This window comes from Physeter macrocephalus, chromosome 19 (genome assembly GCF_002837175.3).
Source record: "Physeter macrocephalus isolate SW-GA chromosome 19, ASM283717v5, whole genome shotgun sequence".
In the NCBI taxonomy this organism is placed as follows: domain Eukaryota; kingdom Metazoa; phylum Chordata; class Mammalia; order Artiodactyla; family Physeteridae; genus Physeter; species Physeter macrocephalus.
Window position 1 is genome coordinate 80812671 of NC_041232.1, and position 22805 is coordinate 80835475.

Consider the following 22805-nt stretch of genomic DNA (forward strand, 5'->3'; position numbering starts at 1 on the left):
AGTAACTTAGAACCTAAATATCTGGACCAAAAAACATGCTGAGAAAAACTCAGAGATCCTGACCCTCTACCCAGCCCTGGGCAGGTCATGGTAGATACCAGTAAAAGTTATTCTTGCTGTCTTACCTCATTAAAAAGAAGAGAAATATTTGATTTTGCTCTATGTACAGATGGGATACACACTGTGTATGTTCCCACAGGATAGATGTGTGTTAGTTGACAGACTCAGCACTATCACGTTGATTCCAATTTTTGACTCACTGTACAATGCAAATATCCAATATTCGTCCCACATTAGACACTGATTTGCTGAAAAAATAGATGAAGGAGGGAAGCCTTCGGTTCTAAGTCCTATCTTCTAATTCTTTTCCCTGGAAGACCCCGGCGTAAGATCACTTGATCTTCTGGACACATTTTTGGCAACCGCAAAATGATGATGCAATCAATCCAAGGGTGGCCATGGGGGTGGCTCTAGATAAAACATGTAGGGGGATTTATTTACATACTTACATATTTAAGCACCACATAATGTAAACTATTAAGAGTGAACTTATGTTTTGTAGGCACACATTCAAAATTAGAGTTAAATAACTAATTTCTATTCTTTTCACGTTGCCATTCCATGTTGCACTAGTCATGTATAACAGAGGATGCTTGTTCCTGTAACTAGATTCACCTTTCTGGGGAAAGGTAGAAGTGGTGTTGATAAACATGTATAAAACGGTTGTAGCTTTGGAGGACCACTGGAAAAAATGGTAGCCTGAAGTCTGTTGAACGTTCCTGTATGCCTGAAATACAGGCATGGTAATATGATTCCAAGTTTTCAAAGGTCAACTTTCTTTGTGCAGATCGATTTTATACTCTTTGTAGTTCAGAAACCTTTCCCTGTTTTATAATAAGAAAGTCCTAGGGAATAAATTATTTTCAGAGAATTAAAGGGCCATGACATCAACCTCTAATTTTTCTTCTGAGTGAATAGTAACTATTCCTCCTCAAAATGAAAGTATTATCATATATGTGGAATCTAAAATATGACACAAGTGAACCTATCTATGAAACAGAAACAGATTTACAGATATAGAGAACAGACTTCTGGTTGCCAAGGGGGAGGGGGGAGGGGAGGGGTGGGTTGGGAGTCTGGGGTCAGCAGATGCAAGCTATTATGTACAGAATTGATAAACAACAAGGTCCTACTGTATAGCACAGGGAACTCTATTCAATATTCTGTAATAAACCATAATGGAAAGGAATATAAAAAAGTATATATATACATGTATAACTGAATCACTTTGCTGTACAGCAGAAACTAACACAATATTGTAAATCAACTATACTTCAATAAAATTTAAAAAAAAGTATTATTAGATTTTAACTGAGAAACATAACGTGCAGAGAATCTAAATAATTGTCCTGTAATTACAGAGCAGGCCAATGAGGAAGCGAGTTTCTAATCTTATGTACACGTTTTGCTGCAATGGTTTTGCCTCTCTTGATGGAAAATGGTTTCCCAAGTGACTTAAACACTTTAAAACTTTACGTCAGTTGAGAAACACATAGTCTAAGATAGGCTGTAAAATCTACTACTCAATAGGCTGACCGCAGTAGCCACATTTTCTGGTGTCGCTATGTGCACTGTACTCTGGGCTATAGTGCTCTATAGCAATTGAAGTACGGTAAGGGTACCAAGTCAGCATATGCGGCATAGGGATGGTGAACGTTCTGATTTGGTAATTTGTTGAGAAAATTTTCAAGGCTGACTCCATCATATTAGATGTCTCACCTTTCTACCCAAGTATTCCTTAGTCTTACGTTATATTTCTTAAAATATTTCTCCATTTTCATAAACAGATATTATTTATTAAAAGAGATTGTATTTACGCATCACAGGTCAGAATGTCAAGACCTGCCCACTTCCTGCTCACTTCTGTGGTGAATTAGTGTGCAGAAAAGAGTTAATGTAGCAGCCCCAAGACTGCTGGCCTTAGAAAGGCCTGCTTACAAGGTTGGCCCTTGGCTAGCGTGTGGGAACTTGGATTTGGGGAGTGTTCTCACCATTTCTTAACTGTTAGGGTGGTTTATTGAGTCTAAACTGTTGATACAAACAATGTGGTTTATGCTAAACACCTGCTTTCCTTCTGGGAATTAGTCCTTCTGACTTTGCCCCACGCATCTTTTCCCTTTGCTGATCTTGCTTTGTATCCTTTTGCTGTAATAAGTCAAAGCCATATCTTTGGAATGTAATCATCAAAGAAGAGAGAGCCCATGTCTTCCAATTCTGTGGGAAGGTAGAAGCCTAACTTCCAAGGGCACCTTACTCTGAGGTGCAAAACCTCCTGGCGTAAAGATGTAAGAAGCTCATTTTTCCTTTGGATAAAGCCAATTAGCTAACATAGATGGTCATACCAGGTGAATTTAGGATGAGCTGTGTGTGACAAATGATGCTATCAAGTCCTCCTACTTGAGGACTAGTTACTGTTTACCTTGAGAACATGCATATAATGGGTTGTATCTGCCAGGCTTTACAAAAGGTTAAGATTTCCTTCTGTCTTTGCGGTCTCTTAGTGGACTGCCTGTGATGCATATCACAATTCTGGTTTCATGCTTAGTCAACAATAAAATTGTTTTCCTTCCCTTCTTCCTTTGTGGAGCAGTTTTCTGGGCAGGGAGGAGATTTTGTTTCCAATTCTAATTCCCCAACACATTGTTGTCATTACTGTTGTTTAACCAAGAGTAACTCTACATTACTGTGTCACTATCATGCTTATCCATGAGGATATAATAGGAAATTTTTCAAATGCTCCACTAAAATCAAGACGAATATTTTACCCATGCAATAAAACATAAGTAGGCATAACATACCAGTTAAATTATTTATTTATTTAGCTGTTCAAGATAAAGGTCCATAAATGTGAGAGAATACAACTCTTCAGAATATTTAATATAGAAAACAAACTTCTGTTTTTTCTTGGGAGATTTTGAAGGTTAAGTCCTTGCTGCCCTTCTTCTGATGGCTAATAACTCCAGCTCTGGGTTCAACGGTCACTAGTCAACTACAAGAACTAGAGGGAGAGCAGGATTCGAGACAAAGGAGGAGGAGGAGGTGGAACTTAAGGCGGAAGGAGGGTGTGCTTGACAACTCTGAGCCAATTCCAGGGAAGTTGCTCAAGGGAGCAAGCTTTCCCACAGGGAGATTCTGCTGGGCAGGTCTGGTGAAGACCTTGGGGGCAGGTGTTTGCAAAGCCAATGAGTCACGTGAGAGCTGAGCTCTCACCAGTTCCCTCCAGCAGGAACCTTAACTCGCCTTTGCCTGGAGGCTACTCCCAAAGTTCCCCTAGTCTGTTCCTGGTGTGGACATGACTTCAGCAACCAGCACTCCCCTCCAGACCCTAATACCTACTACCTGATTTTGCTCGTCCCTCATATGACCGTGTGAACACCTTCCCTCACATGACTTCAGGATACCTGCAAACCCCAGAAAAGGGGACAAGTCAGTGGGGAACCCACAGACGCAGCACCTGGGGTGACCTGAGCAGGTAGAGCTGGAAGAAAATAGTGGGCGATCAAACTCCCACTCCTTTGCCTACCGATGCTCTAGGTGCTGGTTCAGTAGGTAACCCATCGTACCTATAAACCTCCTAAGAGGATGAACCCAAGGCTGTGGAACTCCACAGTAGCCAGCTTCTCTTGTGATGTTGCTGTTGGTGGCAGTAATGATTTTTTCCTTCCACCTGGAGAAGCAATATAGTGCCACAGTGAAGAAAAAGAACCCCGAAGTCAGTCTGCATGGCTTTGAACCCCAGCCCCCTCCCTGCTAGCTGTGAAGCCTTGGATAAGGCTTCATGCCTCACTTAACCTCTCCATGCCTCACTTTCCTCATCCATAAAATGTAGATAATAATAGAGCTGTTATGACAACTAAGTGAGGAATTACCAGTAAATTCTTAGAGTGACGGGCACAAACATAAGCATAATGTGTGAGTTCGTCATATAGCAGCCAAGCCAAAGCCCTGTGACACTTAGTTCTTATAACTGCTATTTACAACTTTTCCCTTGGGTCCTTAGAAAACTTTAAACTTCAAACTATATGGCATTTATAAAGGCCTATATATAAATGTGCTATAAATGTCATACAGATATTTTCAGAATATGAAACAGACAGCAAGCTTTGGGCTGAATATTTACCTCCAAATAGTCTATCCAACTTAAGACATTTTAATTAAAGAACTGTTTACTAAGTGCTCTACAAAACATGTGAAAGCTAATGCCTGGCTATGAGAAATAAGCGTTCTGGTAATAATTGCAAAATCTGCAGCTTTATGCTCTAGAGTTTAATTATCCATCTGATCTCTCCATTTAAAAAATAGCCAGTGATTAAAAAAAAGGAATTGCATGACTGGATTTCAAAGCTGATATCTTTACTTATTAGACCAGGAAGAGAAGACAGTAGCCAGCATAAAAGCAAAACAACCTGTTTTGATTAAAGTATTTGGGATTTGTGTGTTTCTTGTGAGTGTAAAACTGCCCACACAAGCACATGTATTTATTGAATGTTTACCATACGGCAGATTGTTCCACCTAACAATATTCACAGTTATCTTAATTCACAAAATTTGTGTATATACACATACAAATTAAAAGAGTGAAGAATTTATCTCAGTGCTCTATATAAAACATGAAAAAATCAGAATAATGGTTATACTTTGCAAGCCTGTATTTTTTTACATTTGTAAACTCACCTCCTATGTGGCTCCAATTTGGGGGTCATTTGCACATCCATCATGTCCTTGAGCTTCTTGGATTTGAAGCCACAGAAAATATCCCATCCTTAGTTAACGTAGTTTCTCATCTCAATATTTACTCTTTACTTGCCTGTGTCCATCACTGTGCTGATAAGGATTTTTCATTTCACTCACTATTCACCTTAGCTAAAGCCATTTCTCACTCCTCACCAGTGCAGTGGAGAGCTTTAAACAGTTCAACCTTACATCCGTGAAAGGAAGAATCTCTTCCTGTGGGTTAATTAAACACTACTCTTATACTTAAAAGAGTATGAACATCAAAGTTATTTTTGAGTTTTAGGCAAAGTGAAATGCATCAAATTAACTCTGGAAATGAAGTTTAGAGTGACCAATGAGAATTACAAAACATTTATTTTATTAAATTATCGAAGCATACTCCTCTGTTAAATAAATAACTCTTATAAACCCCTGAATCGTTTCAGTGTAAATAAGTTTAAGATACAAATGGGGGTTCAAAGATGTATCTCTACAAATGACAGATCTGTGTTTACTCTTCATTTGTTGCTCTTTTCAATAACAGAGCCCTCTGCAAACCTGCTAGGTCACCTTTGAATATCTGTCAGGGGTCAGGTCAGTACATGTTTGAAATACCTCAGTTGAAGTTGGAAGTAGTTGTCTGACTGATTGAATTGCAATACTTAAAACTAGAATTGCTATTAAGAATGAAATGCCATTAATCTTATATGAAGAACTAATTTTTTTTTTAATTTTAAGTAATTTTCTACTTGCCTTTGGGGAAAACTTCACACAGTCATCTACCTTCAGTTTCTAAGAAGGCTCTAAGAGACAATTACAAGCTGTTAACAATTCCCAGACGCTTTAAAATAAAAAAAGCACACACACGACAAAGGAGTCCAAATGGCTATTTTGCCTTTCGAGTCATTAGGCAGGTCTCTCACACTAGTGTGGTCAAGGATTTTAAGTGGGAAGAAAATCAGTACATTTTTCTGAATTTGAATTCCTACCTGTATTCTAAGTTCCTAAGGAGAGGAAAGAGTCATGACAATTACTTGAAATTCAGGCTGAGGATAAAGGTCCACTTAAAGAAAAGCAGTTCCTAGGATTAGCTGCTTTCTAATACCACCAACTTACTTCGTTTATAGTAGTGATAACAATACACACTCATCAATGTTCCTTATGTAAGAGCACCATCAAATCCACTTAACATTAGATTTTCAACATTTCCTTCTCTCTGTTATTAACTTGTCAATCCAATACCTTGTTTATCTACACAAATATGGTTCGTATAAACAATGACTGCAGGCAAACATTCCAGGATTGTGTGCCTTAGGAAAGATGAGTAAATCAACATGTGGGCTCACAAAACAAACTGAATGACTGACTGGTTGCTTTTTTTTTTTTAAATTAGATGTCTCATAAAAGAACTGATGTGGGCAGAGGCAACGGTAAAGCTACAACGACATAATAGGCCCTGATTGAGTAATCAACTCACTTGTGATGTTGGAAACAGTATGTTTCATCGGGATACCCAGTTATCATCCAGAATTTTAATAACATAACTAAATTGGGCTAAAAATTGTAGTTGATCCGTATTGGTAGAGGCTATTTGAACCTGCAGGCAGTGACACCAGTGCTCTGGGATTCCGGTCCTATGGTTCTATCATATAAATTAACTGTCATGGACATTATTTTCTATGTAGGAAGAGATGATAAAAGGCTGAGGTTCATCACACCGGGTCACGGAAATGGACGCATCTGGCAGCCCAGCGCATACCAGCTCAGAAAACTGCCATGCCTACAATAGTTGCATCTATCATAAATTCAGAGGAGTGGGACAGAAGGTTCTGGATTAATAAATCCCTAAAAAAATATATTTTGTCTACAACTTCAAACTGTTTAGGAATCCAAATCACCTGGGAGAAAAATGAGTGAATTTTAGCAGAAACTAAGGCCAAAGAAAGAAATGAAGTTTATTTCTCCTCCGTAATATTCTCATGGTCTAACTCAGGAGCACAGAGTCCAGAGGCAGTAATCTCCACCAAGCCATCACAGGCAAGATTTAGAACCTACAGCATCTATTCCTCTACGCTACCCCTTGGTCGACCCCATACCTCACAGAAGAAAGATATGGGAAGATTCTCTTGGCTGTGGCCCCATGATTTCCTAGTGAAAACTTCTGCAATCTCCATTTATAATTTCCATCCTCCACGTCTATTGACTAACAATTATACACCATTTATATAGAATATGAAAACAAGAGAACTAAAAAAAGGAAATCACCTTTTTGAAAGATATATATGTGAACAAAGTTCATGAAAATTTTCTCCCCAAACACTGCGGTGGAGTGGATCTTCTGAGAGTTCAGGTTTCTTTGATAAGCAATCACTAAACCTCAAATGTTGTGTTGATGCAGAAAATCTAGAAATAATCCAGCTAGACAACTGGGAAATAAAATGGACACAGTCCCTACTAGAACATACAGAAATATTAACATACACAGAATCAGTCAAGAACACTTATTAAGCACATTCTGGAAAGATACATTGACAGCTCTAAACAGAGATGTCATAATCCTTAATCTCAAGTAATTTCTAATATAAGAGTTGGGACCATTGCAAATAGACGCAGTTATTAAATGACTCAAGGGTATCAGTTTCCTAGTTATAAAAGTTTGAGAAATTCAAGATGCTTGATGGTTCGATGTCAGGGAAGCAGTCTGAGCAAATGTGAAAAGATCGTGAATTGGTTGGGAATAGGAGAAAGTAGGAACGTGGCGTTGGTGACAAGCACAAACTGACGTTCCAATCCGACCAATGATACCTCCCCCTTCTCCAGGCCACCTGTGTGCCCAGCCAAGTGGGTAGGGGACCTGTGGCCCATCACCTAGCCTGTGCATCAGCTTGGGTCTGCATCAGTGTGGAGGAAGGGGCACCTTTTTTCTAATTTATCTGCCATTTGTAATTTGTCTACCTGAAGTGGGCTCCTTTTTTGTGGCCCAAAGACCCAGTATGTGACAGTGGTAGCCTAGTTTGAGAGCTCAGTCATTCATGTACTGATTACTGCAACTGACTCTCAGCTAATTTCCTCTGCCTCAAATTTTTCTTTTTCTACTATTTGACTTACACTTCCTTAAATACTACTTTGTGCCATCTTTGATCAAGAATTGATAGTGGCTTTCATTGCTCTTACATGAGATCTAGTATTTCACCAAGTTATCACTTAATTGAGCCTACCTCCTTCTATATTAACCCATAACTCAGAATCTCTGTACCAACCTAGTCATTTGAGTGCAATCACCCACGCACAACTCCCCCGCCCCACCCCGTGCATACTGTGTACATCCCCGGACTCTGTTTTGTCTCTTTGCTCTGCTCTGATCATCAAAGCTTTATTTGAAACTTGATGGTTCAGATGAGTGGCCTCGTTGGTGGACGATGATTGGGGAAAGACATGAGTAACTATACTTCTTAATATAGTTAAAAACTAGTCTTCTCCAGAAACTTTCTGAGGGACTGATTTCATTTCTCTGATCCTCTTTATTTTTATAATTAATAAGCTCAGTTGAAACAATTGTAGTTGGCGCATCATTAAATTAATATTAAAAGACTTCACAAATTATTTTGGTAGAACTTAAAATACTTTTCTCATAACTAATGAAAATCCAGAGGATATTAAGGGCCAAAAATAATTTTGGTCACTGTCAGTATGCATGCATTTTTCCCCTGTTCCTGGCCCTTGTGGTCTAGTCAAGCTTCAAATTCAGAAAACTCAGTCTGGAACCATTTTACACTACTTCCCAGGTCTTGAGTGCAAACAGGGGGAGTCAAGTCTTTCTCTTCATTCAGCAAAGAGAGTCAATAGTAAATTTGGGTTCAACTCACGCTTCTGCCACTTTCTCCCTCTGTTCAAAATAAGTCAAGGCCTGGATATACGATGTATTGGTTGACATTGTATCATCTTTTCAGTGGCTTCTCAGTACCTGGTACTTGTCTGAAGATGAACACAGGCAGGCAAAATCAGGGGAAGAACGTGTGTGTGTCTGTGTGTCTGTGTGTCTGTGTGTGCGTGCGTGTGTGTACGTGCGTGTAGAATACGATAGTCCTAAAAATCTCGCTTTTGGATCCCATAAAAGAAGCTGATGGGAGCTAACAAAAGGATGCACAGCGGTTTATAAAATCTGTGTCACAATCACCTTTCCCTTGACAGTTGAAATAAATTAAATCATCTCTACATCTTATACCTGTCTCTCTGCTTTAATCTCTACATTGATTTTTTTAAAGATATTGTATTCTTATTATGTAACTGCTACACTTGCACTTTTTATTTATTTATTTATTATTTATGGCTGTGTTGGGTCTTCGTTTCTGTGCAAGGGCTTTCTCCAGTTGCGGTGAGCGGGGGCCACTCTTCATCGCGGTGCGCGGGCCTCTTACTGTCGCGACGCGCAGGCTCAGTAGTTGTGGCTCATGGGCTTAGTTGCTCCGCGGCATGTGGGATCTTCCCAGACCAGGGCTTGAACCTGCGTTCCCTGCATTGGCAGGCAGATTCTTAACTACTGCGCCACCAGGGAAGCCCCCTACATTGATTTTTGACCAAACAGCCTCAGGACTTGAAATAATCGAATCACATCAGGGAAACACAAGTGATCTATTTTTGCTTTCCATCTGATTTTTTATCTTCAATCTTTACTTATAATTATTTTTAAAAGGAATTAAACCAAAACATACAGTAAACAGCTGTCATCTTCTATCAAATATAACTTTTTTCTAATGGGCCTAGTTGATAGTCTTTCAACCTGTCAGTTGAATGTCAAAAAGCCATTTTTCAAGAATTCAAAACACTTGAACACTAACAATGCTGACCATTACAATTTCACCTTCATTTTCGACACTGTTTATAGCCTATGTACAAAGAAAAGAAGCAGCTTTGTGCAAGGAACTTAGCCACTTTTGGGTGACTGAAAGACATTTTTATTAATTAGTAAGAGTTAAATAATTATACCTCCTAGGATCTGTTTTCTCTATGATTTAAGATGTTTTTAATAACTTTTTCAACATATATAATGGACAAGATTTTATTTCAGAAGTGTTTGAAAATGGTTCTTTATGACATTTTCTGAATAGAACTTTTTCTTACCTTGGTCTCTGAGAGAAGATTAGTGACTACTTTATTCTTTTTTTTCTGGCCAGATTTTAAAAACACTTCTATAATGCAAGAGGTTTTTTTTTTTTCTCCTGAATGTCGAAGGGTTCTACATTTCTTTTTACACCCTCAGGAAAAATTGTGAAAGGCTTGTTTTTTTTTTTTTTTTTTTTTTTCCCGCGGTACGCGGTCCTCTCACTGTTGTGGCCTCTCCCGCTGCGGAGCACAGGCTCCGGACGCGCAGACGCAGCGGCCATGGCTCACGGGCCCAGCCGATCCGCGGCATGTGGGATCTTCCCGGACCGGGGCACGAACCCGTGTCCCCTGCATCGGCAGGCGGACTCTCAACCACTGAGCCACCAGGGAAGGCCCAAGAGTATTTTTTTTTAAAGGTGAGAAATATCTTCTCGATGTCTCTGAAGGAATGGAGTCAACATGAAGAACCTCTTAATATTTCTCCCCCAAATATTCCATCAGTCCTCTTTTTCATCAAGTTCTATGCTCCCTCTGTCATTAAGAGGAGCAGAGAAAGCTTTGATGCTGTGCGAGGTGACTATGTATAAAAGCTGCTAACCTCTGGGAAAGGGCCTCCTTAGCACACACAGCTGCGAAAGCGGCAGCAGTGGAGGCTGCTCTACATACAAAACCTCCTCTTCTTCCTTCCTGATGCAGGAGGGAATCTCAGCCTGCAGTAAGCAGAGTCTATGAACGGGCAGCCACATCCTAGGAAGCCTTGGCTCTAAAAGTCTACATACAGGCCAAGGCACATGAGTTGGCTAGAAGCATACAGAAGAAAGGCAGAAGGAAAGATGGATGCATGGGTAGATGGAAGGAAAGAAGGAAGGGAGGAAGGAAAAGAGGGAGGGAAGAAGAGGGTGAGAATAAAGTGAAATACAATTTCTGTCATCAGTAAATATAAATTATTTTCTCTGACAGGTCCCTCTGCAGTGAGAAAACTTGCCTGGAAGCAGAGCTGGCAGTCTGAGACAGACTTCCTCCCACTCAGCTGGAATGCGGGTCTACCCAGGCCTCTCTGTATCTGCCCCGGTGAAATACCACTTTTCTTTACACTCACACAGGTTTTCTGGAGCCTGAAGCTTACACAATTTAGGGCTTCATCATGACACAGGAGACAGGTTACTAATACAAAATAAATACCGGGCCTTGGAAGGAGCCAGCTCAGGTGGGAGGCCCTGAAGGTCAGTTTCAAAGCTTCAAGGCCAGTCTGTTCCTGCTCCTAGCTCTGAAAAAAACTGAGGGAACCAAAGCTCTGATCTGGCAAAGTAGCAACCACATTATTAAACATTTATTACACTTTACTCAACACTGATTCAGCAAATACCAATCTAACACCTTATTATTGCTGAGGATACATGAGGATTATAAAACCTAGTTACCACCATCAAAAAGTTTTAAAGTAATTGGAAAATTAAAAATTATACAGCTGAAAAAAACAGAAATTATACAGCTGAAACTTATAGGCTGTTGATACCGTGTATTTTTCAGACTGACTGAATCTTTGTTTTTAATTTTAGGAAAGTGGCAGATCAAAAAAATGGGAAAGATCTATTATTGTTAAATCTGTGATTGATGGATTAGCAAGATAAACACTAACATTCGATAGCTGACAACTTACCAAATTCAATCATTAAAGATATTCTGAATAATAAAGTCATGAAAAAGACAAAAGAAACCAATCCACAGTGGTTGGCTTTTTCCATTTTTGACACGTTAAGGCATCTGTCACCTACTCACCATCGGTTACGATCAGTCTCATCACGAAGGTTTCAGTTTCTCCTGTGCTGGCTTTGAAGCCACAGCGGTAGAGTCCTGAGTCAGAGGCCATAATGTGGGGCAGGGTGATGAAGGCCCTCCTCATTCCCTGGGTGCAGTTGCTCAGTATCTGTCTTGGGTACTTTGAAGTGTAACTTCTTCCTTGGGACAAGTTGCAGCTAGTTAAGAGGTCAATCTGATGGGGCTGGATCTTTTCCCATGTAACTTCTTGTAACAGCCATTTCATTTGAGGCTGGCAGGTGAGTGTGACATTTTTTCCAGGTTCTGAGACTGTCTGGCTATTTGATGGCACAGCTGTCTCAAAACCATCTGAAAAGAAGAAGAAAATGATTATACTTCGGTCCTCGAATTCTTGGATGCTAAGGTGGAAGCCACCCAGAAAGTTCTATCAAAATGATTGGTGATGGAGAGGAGACCTTCAAGATGGTGGAAGAGTAAGACGCGGAGATCACCTTCCTCCCCACAGATACATCAGAAATACATCTGCACGTGGAACAACTCCTACAGAACAACCACTGAACGCTGGCAGAAGACCTCAGACCTCCCCAAAGGCAAGAAACTCCCCACGTACCTGGGTAGGGCAAAAGAAAAAAGAAAAAACAGAGACAAAAGAATAGGGATGGGACCTGCACCAGGGGGAGGGAGCTGTGAAGGAGGAAAGGTTCCCACACACTAGGAAGCCCCTACGCGGGCGGAGACTGTGGGTGGCGGACGGGGAGAGCTTCGGAGCCACGGAAGAGAGCGCAGCCACAGGGGTGCGGAGGACAGAGCAGAGAGATTCCCGCAGAGGATCGGTGCCGACCAGCACTCACCAGCCCGAGAGGCTTGTCTGCTCACCCGCCGGGGCGGGCGGGGCTGGGAGCTGAGGCTCGGGCTTCGGTCGGCTCCTAGGGAGAGGACAGGGGTTGGCGGCGCGAACACAGCCTGAAGCGTGCTAGTGCGCCACGGCTAGCCGGGAGGGAGTACGGGAAAAGGTCTGGACCTGCCTAAGAGGTAGGAGACCATTGTTTCCTGGTGCGCGAGGAGAGGGGATTCAGAGCACCGCATAAACAAGCTCCAGAGCCAGGTGCGAGCCGCGGCCAGCAGCGCGGACCCCAGAGACGGGCATGAGACGCTAAGGCCGCTGCTGCCGCCACCAAGAAGCCTGTGTGCGAGCACAGGTCACTCTCCACACCTCCCCTCCCAGGAGCCTGTGCAGCCCGCCACCGCCAGGGTCCCGTGACCCAGGGATAACTTCCCCGGGAGAACGCACGGCGCCTAAGGCTGGTGCAACGTCACGCCGGCCTCTGCCGCCGCAGGCTCGCCCTGCATCCGTACCCCTCCCTCCCCCCGGCCTGAGTGAGACAGAGACCCCGAATCAGCTGCTCATTTAACCCCGTCCTGTCTGAGCGAAGGACAGACGCCCTCAGGCGACCTACATGCAGAGGCGAGGCCAAATCCAAAGCTGAACCCCGGGAGCTGTGCGGACAAAGAAGAGAAAGGGAAATCTCTCCCAGCAGCCCTGGGAGCAGCGGGTTAAATCTCCACCATCAACTTGATGTACCTGCACCTGTAGAATACCTGAATAGACAAGCGAATCATCCCAAAATTGAGGAGGTGGACTTTGGGAGCAGCTGTAGACTTAGGGTTTGCTTTCTGCATCTAATTTGTTTCTGGTTTTATGTTTATCTTAGTTTAGTATTTAGAGCCTATTATAATTGGTAGATTTGTCTATTGATTTGGTTGCTCTTTTCCTCCTTTTTTATATATATATAGATATAGATATTTTTTTCTTTCTCTTTTTGTGAGTGTGAATATGTATGCTTCTTTGTGCTTTTGTCCGTATAGCTTTATTTTTACCATTTGTCCTAGGATTCTGTCTGTCCATTTTTTGTTTGTTTGTTTGTTTGTTTAGTATAGTTTTTAGCGCTTGTTATCATTGGTGGATTTGTTTTTTCGTTTGGTTGTTCTCTTTTTACTTTCTTTTATTAATTACTTTCTAATAATTATTTCTGGCCGGGTGTCAAGCCTGTGCCTCTGAGGTGGGAGAGCTGATTTCAGGACAATGGTCCACAAGAGACCTCCTGGCTCCATGTAACATCAAACAGCGAAAGCTCTCCCAGAAATCTCCGTCTCAATGCTAACACCTGGCACCACTCAACAACCAGCAAGCTACAGGGCTGGACACCCTAACCAAACAACCAGCAAGACAGGAACACAACCCCACCCATTAGCAGAGGTCATAATAAGGTCACAGATACTCCAAAACACACCACCGGACGGGGTCCTGTCCACCAGAAAGGCAAGATCCAGCCTCATCCACCAGAACATAGGCACTAGTTCCCGCCACCAGGAAGCCTACACAACCCAAAGAACTAACCTTACCCACTGGGGGCAGACACCAAAAACAACGGGAACTACGAACCTGCAGCCTGCGAAAACGAGACCCCAAACACAGTAAGTTAAGCAAAATGAGAAGACAGAGAAACACACAGCAGATGAAAGAGCAAGAAAAAATGAAAAGAATTGAGGACAGTCTCAGAGACCTCTGGGACAACATTAAACGCACCAACATTCGAATTAAAGGGGTCCCAGAAGAAGAAGAGAAAAAGAAAGGGACTGAGAAAATATTTGAAGAGATTAGAGTTGAAAACTTCGCTAATATGGGAAAGGAAATAGTTAATCAAGTCCAGGAAGCTCAGGGAGTCCCATATAGGATAAATCCAATGAGAAACGCACAAGACACATATTAATCAAACTGTCAAAAATTAAATACAACGAAAAAATATTAAAAGCAGCAAGGGAAAAACAACAAATAACATACAAGGGAATCCCCATAAGGTTAACAGCTGATCTTTCAGCAGAAACTCTACAGACCAGAAGGGAGTGGCAGGACATATTTAAAGTGATGAAGGGGGAAAACCTACAACCAATATTACTCTACACAGCAAGGATCTCATTCAGATATGACAGAGACATTAAAACCTTTAAGACAAGCAAAAGCTAAGAGAATTCAGCACCACCAAACCAGCTTAACAGCAAATGCTAAAGGAACTTCTCTAGACAGGAAACACAAGAGAAGGAAAAGACCTACAATTAAAAACCCCAAACCACTAAGAAAATGGCAATAGGAACATATATATCAATAACTACCTTAAATGTAAATGGTTTAAATGCTCCAACCGAAAGACATAGACTGGCTGAATGGATATAAAAACAAGATCCATATATATACTGTCTACAAGAGACCCACTTCAGACCTAGGGACACATACCGACTGAAAGTGAGGGGATGGAAAAAGATATTCCACGCAAATGGAAATCAAAAGAAAGCTGGAGTAGCAATACTCATATCAGATAAAATAGACTTTAAAATAAAGAATGTTACAAGAGACAAGGAAGGACACTACGTAATGATCAAGGGATCAATCCAAGAAGAAGATATAACAATTATAAATATACATGCGCCCAACATAGGAGCACCTCAATACATAAGGCAACTGCTAACAGCTATATAAGAGGAAATTGACAGTAACACTATAATAGTGGGGGACTTTAACAATTCACTTACACCAATGGAGAGATCATCCAAACAGAAAATTAATAAGGAAACACAAGCTTTAAATGACACAATAGACCAGATAGATTTAAATATTTATAGGACACTCGATCCAAAAACAGCAGATTACACTTTCTTCTCAAGTGTGCACGGAACATTCTCCAGGATAGATCACATCTTGGGTCACAAATCAAGCCTCAGTAAATGTAAGAAAATTGAAATCATATCAAGCATCTTTTCTGACCACAACACTATGAGATTAGAAATCAATTACAGGGAAAAAAACGTAAAAAACACAAACACATGGAGGCCAAACAATACATTACTAAATAACCAAGAGATCACTGAAAAAATCAAAGAGGAAGTCCAAAAACACCTAGAGACAAATGACAATGAAAACACAAAGATCCAAAACTTTTGGGATGCAGCAAAAGCAGTTCTAAGAGAGAAGTTTATGGCTATACAAGACTACCTCAAGAAAAAAGAAAAATCTCAAATAAACAATCTAAGGTTACATATAAAGGAACTAGAGAAAGAAGAACAAACAAAACCCAAAGTTAGCAGAAGGAAAGAAATCATAAAGATCAGAGCTAAAATTAGAAATGAAAAAGGAGAAGTTACAACAGACACCGCAGAAATACAAAGCATCTTAAGAGACTACTACAAAAAAGTCTATGGCAATAAAATGGACAACCTGGAAGAAATGGACAAGTTCTTAGAAAGGTATAACCCTCCAAGACTAAACCAGGAAGAAAGAGAAAATATGAACAGACCAATCACAAGTAATGAAATTGAAAATGTGATTAAAAATCGTCCTAGAAACAAAATCCAGGACCAAATGGCTTCACAGGTGAATTCTATCAAACATTTAGAGAAGTTATTTAACACCCATCATTCTCAAATTCTTCCAAAAAATTGCAAAGGGAGGAAAACTCCCATACTCATTCTATGTGGCCCCCATCACCCTGATATCGAAACCAGACAAAGATACTACAAAAAAAGAAAATTATAGACCAATATCACTGATGAATATAGGTGCAAAATTCCTCAACAAAATACTAGCAAACAGAATCCACCAACACATTAAATGGATCATACACCATGATCAAGCGGGATTTATTCCAGAGATGCAAGGTTTCTTCAATATATGCAAATCAATCAATGTGATACACCATATTAACAAATTGAAGAATAAAAACCATATGATCATCTCAATAGATGCAGAAAAAGCTTTTGAGAAAATTCAACACCCATTTATGATAAAAACTCTCCAGAAAGTGGGCATAGAGGGAACCTATTTCAACATAATAAAGGCCATATACGAAAATCACACAGCAAACATCATTCTCAATGGTAAAAAACTGAAAGCATTGTTCTAAGTTCAGGAACAAGACAAGGATGTCCACTCTCACCACTCTTATTCAACATAGTTTGGGAAGTCCTAGCCACGGAAATCAGAGAAGAAAAAGTAATAAAAGGAATCCAAATTGGAAAAGAAGTTAAGCTGTCACTGTCTACAGATGACATGATACTATATAGAGAGAATCCTAAAGATGCTACCAGAAAACTATTAGAGGTAATCAATGAATTTGGTAAAGTAGCAGGATACAAAATTAAGGCACAGAAGTCTCTTGCATTCCTATACACTAATGATTAAAAATCTGAAAGAAAAATTAAGGAAACACTCCCATTTACCATTGCAACAAGAAGAATAAAATACCTAGGAATAAACCTACCAAAGGAGACAAAAGACCTGTATGCAGAAAAGTATAAGAGACTGATGAAAGAAAGTAAAGATGATACAAACAGATGGAGAGATATACCAGGTTCTTGGATTGGAAGAATCCACAATGTGAAAATGACTATACTACCCTAAGCAATCTACAGATTCAGTTCAATCCCTATCAAACTACCACCGGCTTTTTTCACAGAACTGCAACAAAAAATTTCACAATTTGTATGGAAACACAAAAGACCCTGAATAGCCAAGGCAATCTGGAGAAAGAAAAACGGAGCTGGAGGAATCAGACTCCTGGACTTCGGACTATACAACAAAGCTACAGTAATCGAGACAGTATGGTACTGGCGCAAAAACAGAAATATAGATCAATGGAACACGATAGAAAGCCCAGAGGTAAACCAAGCACATATGGTCAACTTATTTTTGATAAAGGAGGCAAGAATATACAATGGAGAAAAACAGCCTCTTCCATAAGTGGTGCTGGGAAAACTGGACAGCTACATGAAAAGAATGAAATTAGAACACTCCCTAACACCATACAGAAAAATAAACTCAAAATGCATTAAAGATCTAAATGTAAGGCCAGACACTAGAAAAGTCTTAGAGGAAAACATAGGCAGAACACTCTATGACATAAATCACAGCAGGATCCTTTTTGACCCAGTTCCTAGAGAAATGGAAATAAAAACAAAAATAAATAAATGGGACCTAATGAAACTTAAAAGCTTTTGCACAGCAAAGGAAAACATAAACAAGATGAAAAGACAACCTTCAGAATGGGAGAAAATACTTGCAAATGAAGCAACTGACAAAGGATTAATCTCCAAAATTTATAAGCAGCTCATACAGCTCAATATCAATAAAACAAACAACCCAATCCAAAAATGAGCAGAATACCTAAACACATTTCTCCAAAGAAGATATACAGATTGCCAACAAACACATGAAAGGATGCTCAACATCACTAATCATTAGAGAAATGCAAATCAAAACTACAATGAGGTATCACCTCACACCAGTCAGAATGGCCATCATCAAAAAATCTACAAACAATAAATGCTGGAGAGCGTGTGTAGAAAAGGGAACGCTCTTGCACTGTTGGTGGGAGTGTAAATTGATACAGCCACTATGGAGAACAATATGGAGGTTCCTTAACAAACTAAAAATAGAACTACCCTACAGCCCAGCAATACCACTCCTGGACATATACCTTGAGAAAACCATAATTCAAAAAGAGTCATGTACCACAATGTTCATTGCAGCTCTATTTACAATAGCCAGAACATGGAAGCAACCTAAGTGTCCATCGACAGATCAATGCATAAAGAAGATGTGGCACATATATACAATGGAATATTCTTCAGCCATAAAAAGAAACGAAATTGAGTTACTTGTAGTGAGGTGGGTGGACCTAGAGGCTGTCATACAGAGTGAAGTAAGTCAGAAAGAGAAAAACAAATACCGTATGCTAACACATACATATGGAATCTAAAAACAAACAAAAAAAAACTTTCCGAAGAACCTAGGGCAGGACAGGAATAAAGATGCAGACACAGAGAACAGACTTGAGGACACAGGGATGGGGAAGGGTTAGCTGGGACGAAGTGAGATAGTGGCATGGACTTATATATACACTACCAAATGTAAAATAGATAGCTAGTGGGAGGTAGCCGCATAGCACAGGGAGATTAGTTCAGTGCTTTATGGCCACCTAGAGGGGTGGGATAGGGAGGGTGGGAGGCAGGGAGATGCAAGAGGGAAGAAATGTGGGGATATATGTATATGGATAGCTGATTCACTTTGTTATAAAGCAGAAACTAACACACCATTGTAAAGCAATTATACTCCAATAAAGATGTTAAAAAAAATTAATTAATTAAAAAAATGATTGGTGATGTTATTTCACGTAGTTTCACTAATTGTAAATATCTTTATACCACATTTTATGTAAGAAAAAGGCCTTTGAAAGAGGCTAGAACATAAATAGAAAAGAGGATATGACTGTTCACACATATTCCTTCAAGTTTTACTCTGTTAACCATATAATAAGAAACATAATTGAAACCCCTGGAGCTTTTCTTGGTAGTGATCATATCAAGAGGCTGAATTTCAGAGTACTGTTCTGTGGTAATGCTGGGCTGGTGACTCAAACACTGATAGTTTGAGTATCAAATGTCCAGATTGTTATCATACCGACTAAGATTTCAATGGTCGTAAAAGAGAGAGCAAATCATTTTCATTGAATACATACATAAACTTATTTTTCATATATATGAGTTGTCTTATGCAGAGATAGGGTAGGGATCCACATGTGATATGAATTCCTGGATACCAAGAAGGTTATCCAGTATTTTCCTACCTTCCTACCACCATAGCTGGAATACCCAGCACAGCTCACTCAGTAAATATTCACCAGCTAACTAAGTCAGTAGTTCGTATAGTGTGGTCTGAAGACCCTAGGGAGTTTCTGTATCTCCCTCTGAGACCTGCAAAATCAAACTTATTTTAATAGTTATATTAAGATTTAATTTACCTTTTTAACTCTTATCATACAAGAATATATATATACTCTTAGAAATTCACTCATATAAGAAGATACCGATGTTTTCAGAGGCTCTGATGGCTAATGGGTATGTGCTTATAAATTCTGTTCTTTTCAGTTTTACTTAATTTTTTTTTTTTTTTTTTTTTTTGTGGTATGCGGGCCTCCCTCTGTTGTGGCCTCTCCCGTTGCGGAGCACAGGCTCCGGACGCGCAGGCTCAGCGGCCATGGCTCACGGGCCCAGCCGCTCCGCGGCATGTGGGATCCTCCCAGACCGGGGCGCGAACCCGGTTCCCCTGCATCGGCAGGCGGATGCGCAACCACTGCGCCACCAGGGAAGCCCCAGTTTTACTTAATTTTAATTTCTATTACAGTAAATATTGATAGTTATAACACACATCAACAAAAAACTCTTTGGGGTCCTCAAAAATTTTAAGAGAGTAAAGGGAAAAAAAAATTATAAAATTCATATGGAACCACAAAAGACCACAAATAGCCAAAACAATCTCAGAAAAGAACAAAGCTGGAGGCATCACACTTCATGATCTCAAACTATACTATAAAGCTACAATAATTAAAACAGTGTGGTACTGGCATAAAGACATAAATACAGACCAATGAAAGGGAATAGAAAGCCCATAAATAAATCTACACATGCATGGTCAACTGATCTTCAACAAGAGTATCAAGAATACACAATGGGAAAAGGATTGTCTCTTCAACAAATGTAGTTGGAAAAACTGGATATACACTTTGTGAAAGAATGAAATTGGACCATTATCTTATAACATACATAAAAATCAAGTCAAAATGGATTAAAGACTTAAACGTAAGATCTGATACTCCAAAACTCCTGAAGAAAACATATTATGACATTGGCCTTGGCAATGATCTCCTGGATATGACACCAAAAGCACAGGCAATAGAGCAACAATAGGCCAGTGGGACTACATCAAACTAAAAGGCTTCTGAACTGCAAAGGAAAACATCAACAGAGAGAAAAAACAACTAAAGAACAGGAGAAATATTTGTAAACCTTATATCTGATAAGGGTTAATTTCCAAAATATATAAGGAATTCCTATAGCTCAACAGCAAAATAAACTAATTGCCCAATTTACAAAATGGACTAAAGACTTGATTTACACAATAAGACATATAAATGGTCAACAGATACATGAAAAGATGCTCAATGTCACTAATCACTGGGGAAAGGCAAACCAAAACCACAATGAGATATCACCTTACACCTGTTAGGATGACTAATATAAAAGGAAGGAAGGAAGGAATGGAGGGAGAGAGGGGAGGGAGAGGAAGGAAGAAAGAAATTAGTTGTTGGTGAAGATGTGGAGAAATTGGAAATTTTGTATATTGTTGCTAGGAATGTAAAATGGTACAGCCTCTATGGAAAACAGTATGGACCTTACTTTAAAAAATTAAAAATAGGACTACCATGTGATTCAGCAATACCACTTATGGGTATTCATCCAGAAGCAGCACTCCTATATTCATTGCAGCACTATTCAAACAGCCAAGACATGGAAGCAACCTAAATGTCCATCGATGGATAAGTGGATAAAGAAAATGCGGAATATACATACAATGAGATATTATTCAGCCTTAAAGAGAAGAAAACTGTGCAATATGAGACAACAGGGATGAACCTGAAGGACTCTATGCTAAGTGAATTAAGCCCATCACAGAAGGACAAATACTGCATGATTTCACTTATATGAAGTATCTAAAATAGTCAAGTCATAGAAGCAAAGAATACAACAGTGGTTTCCAGGGTCTGGGAGAAGGAAGAAATGAGGAGTTGCTAATTAATGGGTATTAAATTTCAGTTATGCAAGATAAATAAGCTCTCAAGATGTGCTGTACAACATAGTGCATGTAGGTAACAATACTGTTTGTATACTAAAAAAAAAAGTTAAGAATTTAGATCACATATTAAATGGTCTTACCACAATAAAAATTTTTTTAAGAGTATAAAGGGATCCTGAGAGCAAGCAGTTTAAGAACTTGATCTCGAGAATAAACTTCAGGAATTATTTTTCAAAATTACAATAGCCCAGAATGGTAACATGTCTATCTATTTAGTAGTTATTAACACCATTTTAATTTGATAGCTTCACAGTTGCCAACAAGGAATTCTGACCTACTGTTTGAGTAAAAAGAACAGTAATGGTGTCACAAAGCACACAGACTCCAGATAAGAAATGCAGGAAGGTGAGAGCTTCTGTCACAGCCTTTACCTTTGTCACAAATTTGCTCAGGGCTTGTCTGGGAGCCACTTTCTTATCTTCCAATTAAAAAAGCAAAGAAGGGCAACAAAAGCAAATATAAACAAATGAGACCATATCAAACTAAAAAGCTTTTGCACAGCAAAGGGAGCCATCAACAAAACAAAAAGGCAACCACTGAATGGGAGAAGATATTTGCAAGTGATATATCTGATAAGGGGTTGATATCCAAAATATTTAAAGAATTCACACAACGCAATTTCACAAAAGCAAATAACTCAATTTAAAAATGGGCAGAGGACCTGAATAGACATTTTTCTAAAGAAGACACACAGATGGCCAACAGACACATGAAAAGATGCTCAACATCACTAATCATCAGGGAAATGCAAATCCAAATCACAATAAGATACCACCTCACACTTGTCAGAACAGCTATTATCAAAAAGGCAAGACATAACAAGTACTGGCGAGGATGAAGAAAGAAGGGAACCCTTGTGCACTATTGGTGGAAACATAATTAATTGGTACAGCCACTGTGGAAAACAGTATGGAGGTTCCTCAAAAAATTTAAAATGTAACTACAATATGATTCAGCAATTTTACTTTTGGGTATTTATCCAAAGAAAATGAAAACACTAATTTGAAAAGATACATGCGCCCCTATATTCACTGCAGCATTATTTACAATGGCCAAGATATGGAAGCAACCTAAGTGTCCATCAACAGATGAATGGATAAAGAAGATGTGGTATATATATATATACACAATGGTCTATTACTCAGCCATTAAAAGATAATGAAATCTTGCTATTTGAAACATCATGGATGGACCTAGAGGGTATTATGCTAAGTGAAATAAGTCAGAGAGAGAAAGATAAATACCATATGATTTCATTTGTTTGAGTAATCTAAAAAAATAAAACAAATGAACAAACAAAATAAAACAGAAGCAGACTTACAGATACAGAGAACAAACTGGCGGTTGCCAGTGGGGAAGGGAATGGGAGGTTAGGTGAAATAGGTGAAAGGGATTAAGAAATACACAT

The 22805-nt window shown here is 39.6% G+C and overlaps 1 protein-coding gene across 1 annotated transcript in view; it reads right to left on the bottom strand.

Annotated features, from left to right (window-relative positions):
• CD226 (CD226 molecule) overlaps positions 1-22805 on the bottom strand; it is a 99432-nt gene that overhangs the window by 14955 nt on the left and 61672 nt on the right. The window contains exon 4 of the mRNA XM_024133962.2: positions 11656-12003. Within this exon, the coding sequence (XP_023989730.1) occupies positions 11656-12003 (348 nt within the window). The remainder of the gene's footprint in view (positions 1-11655; positions 12004-22805) is intronic.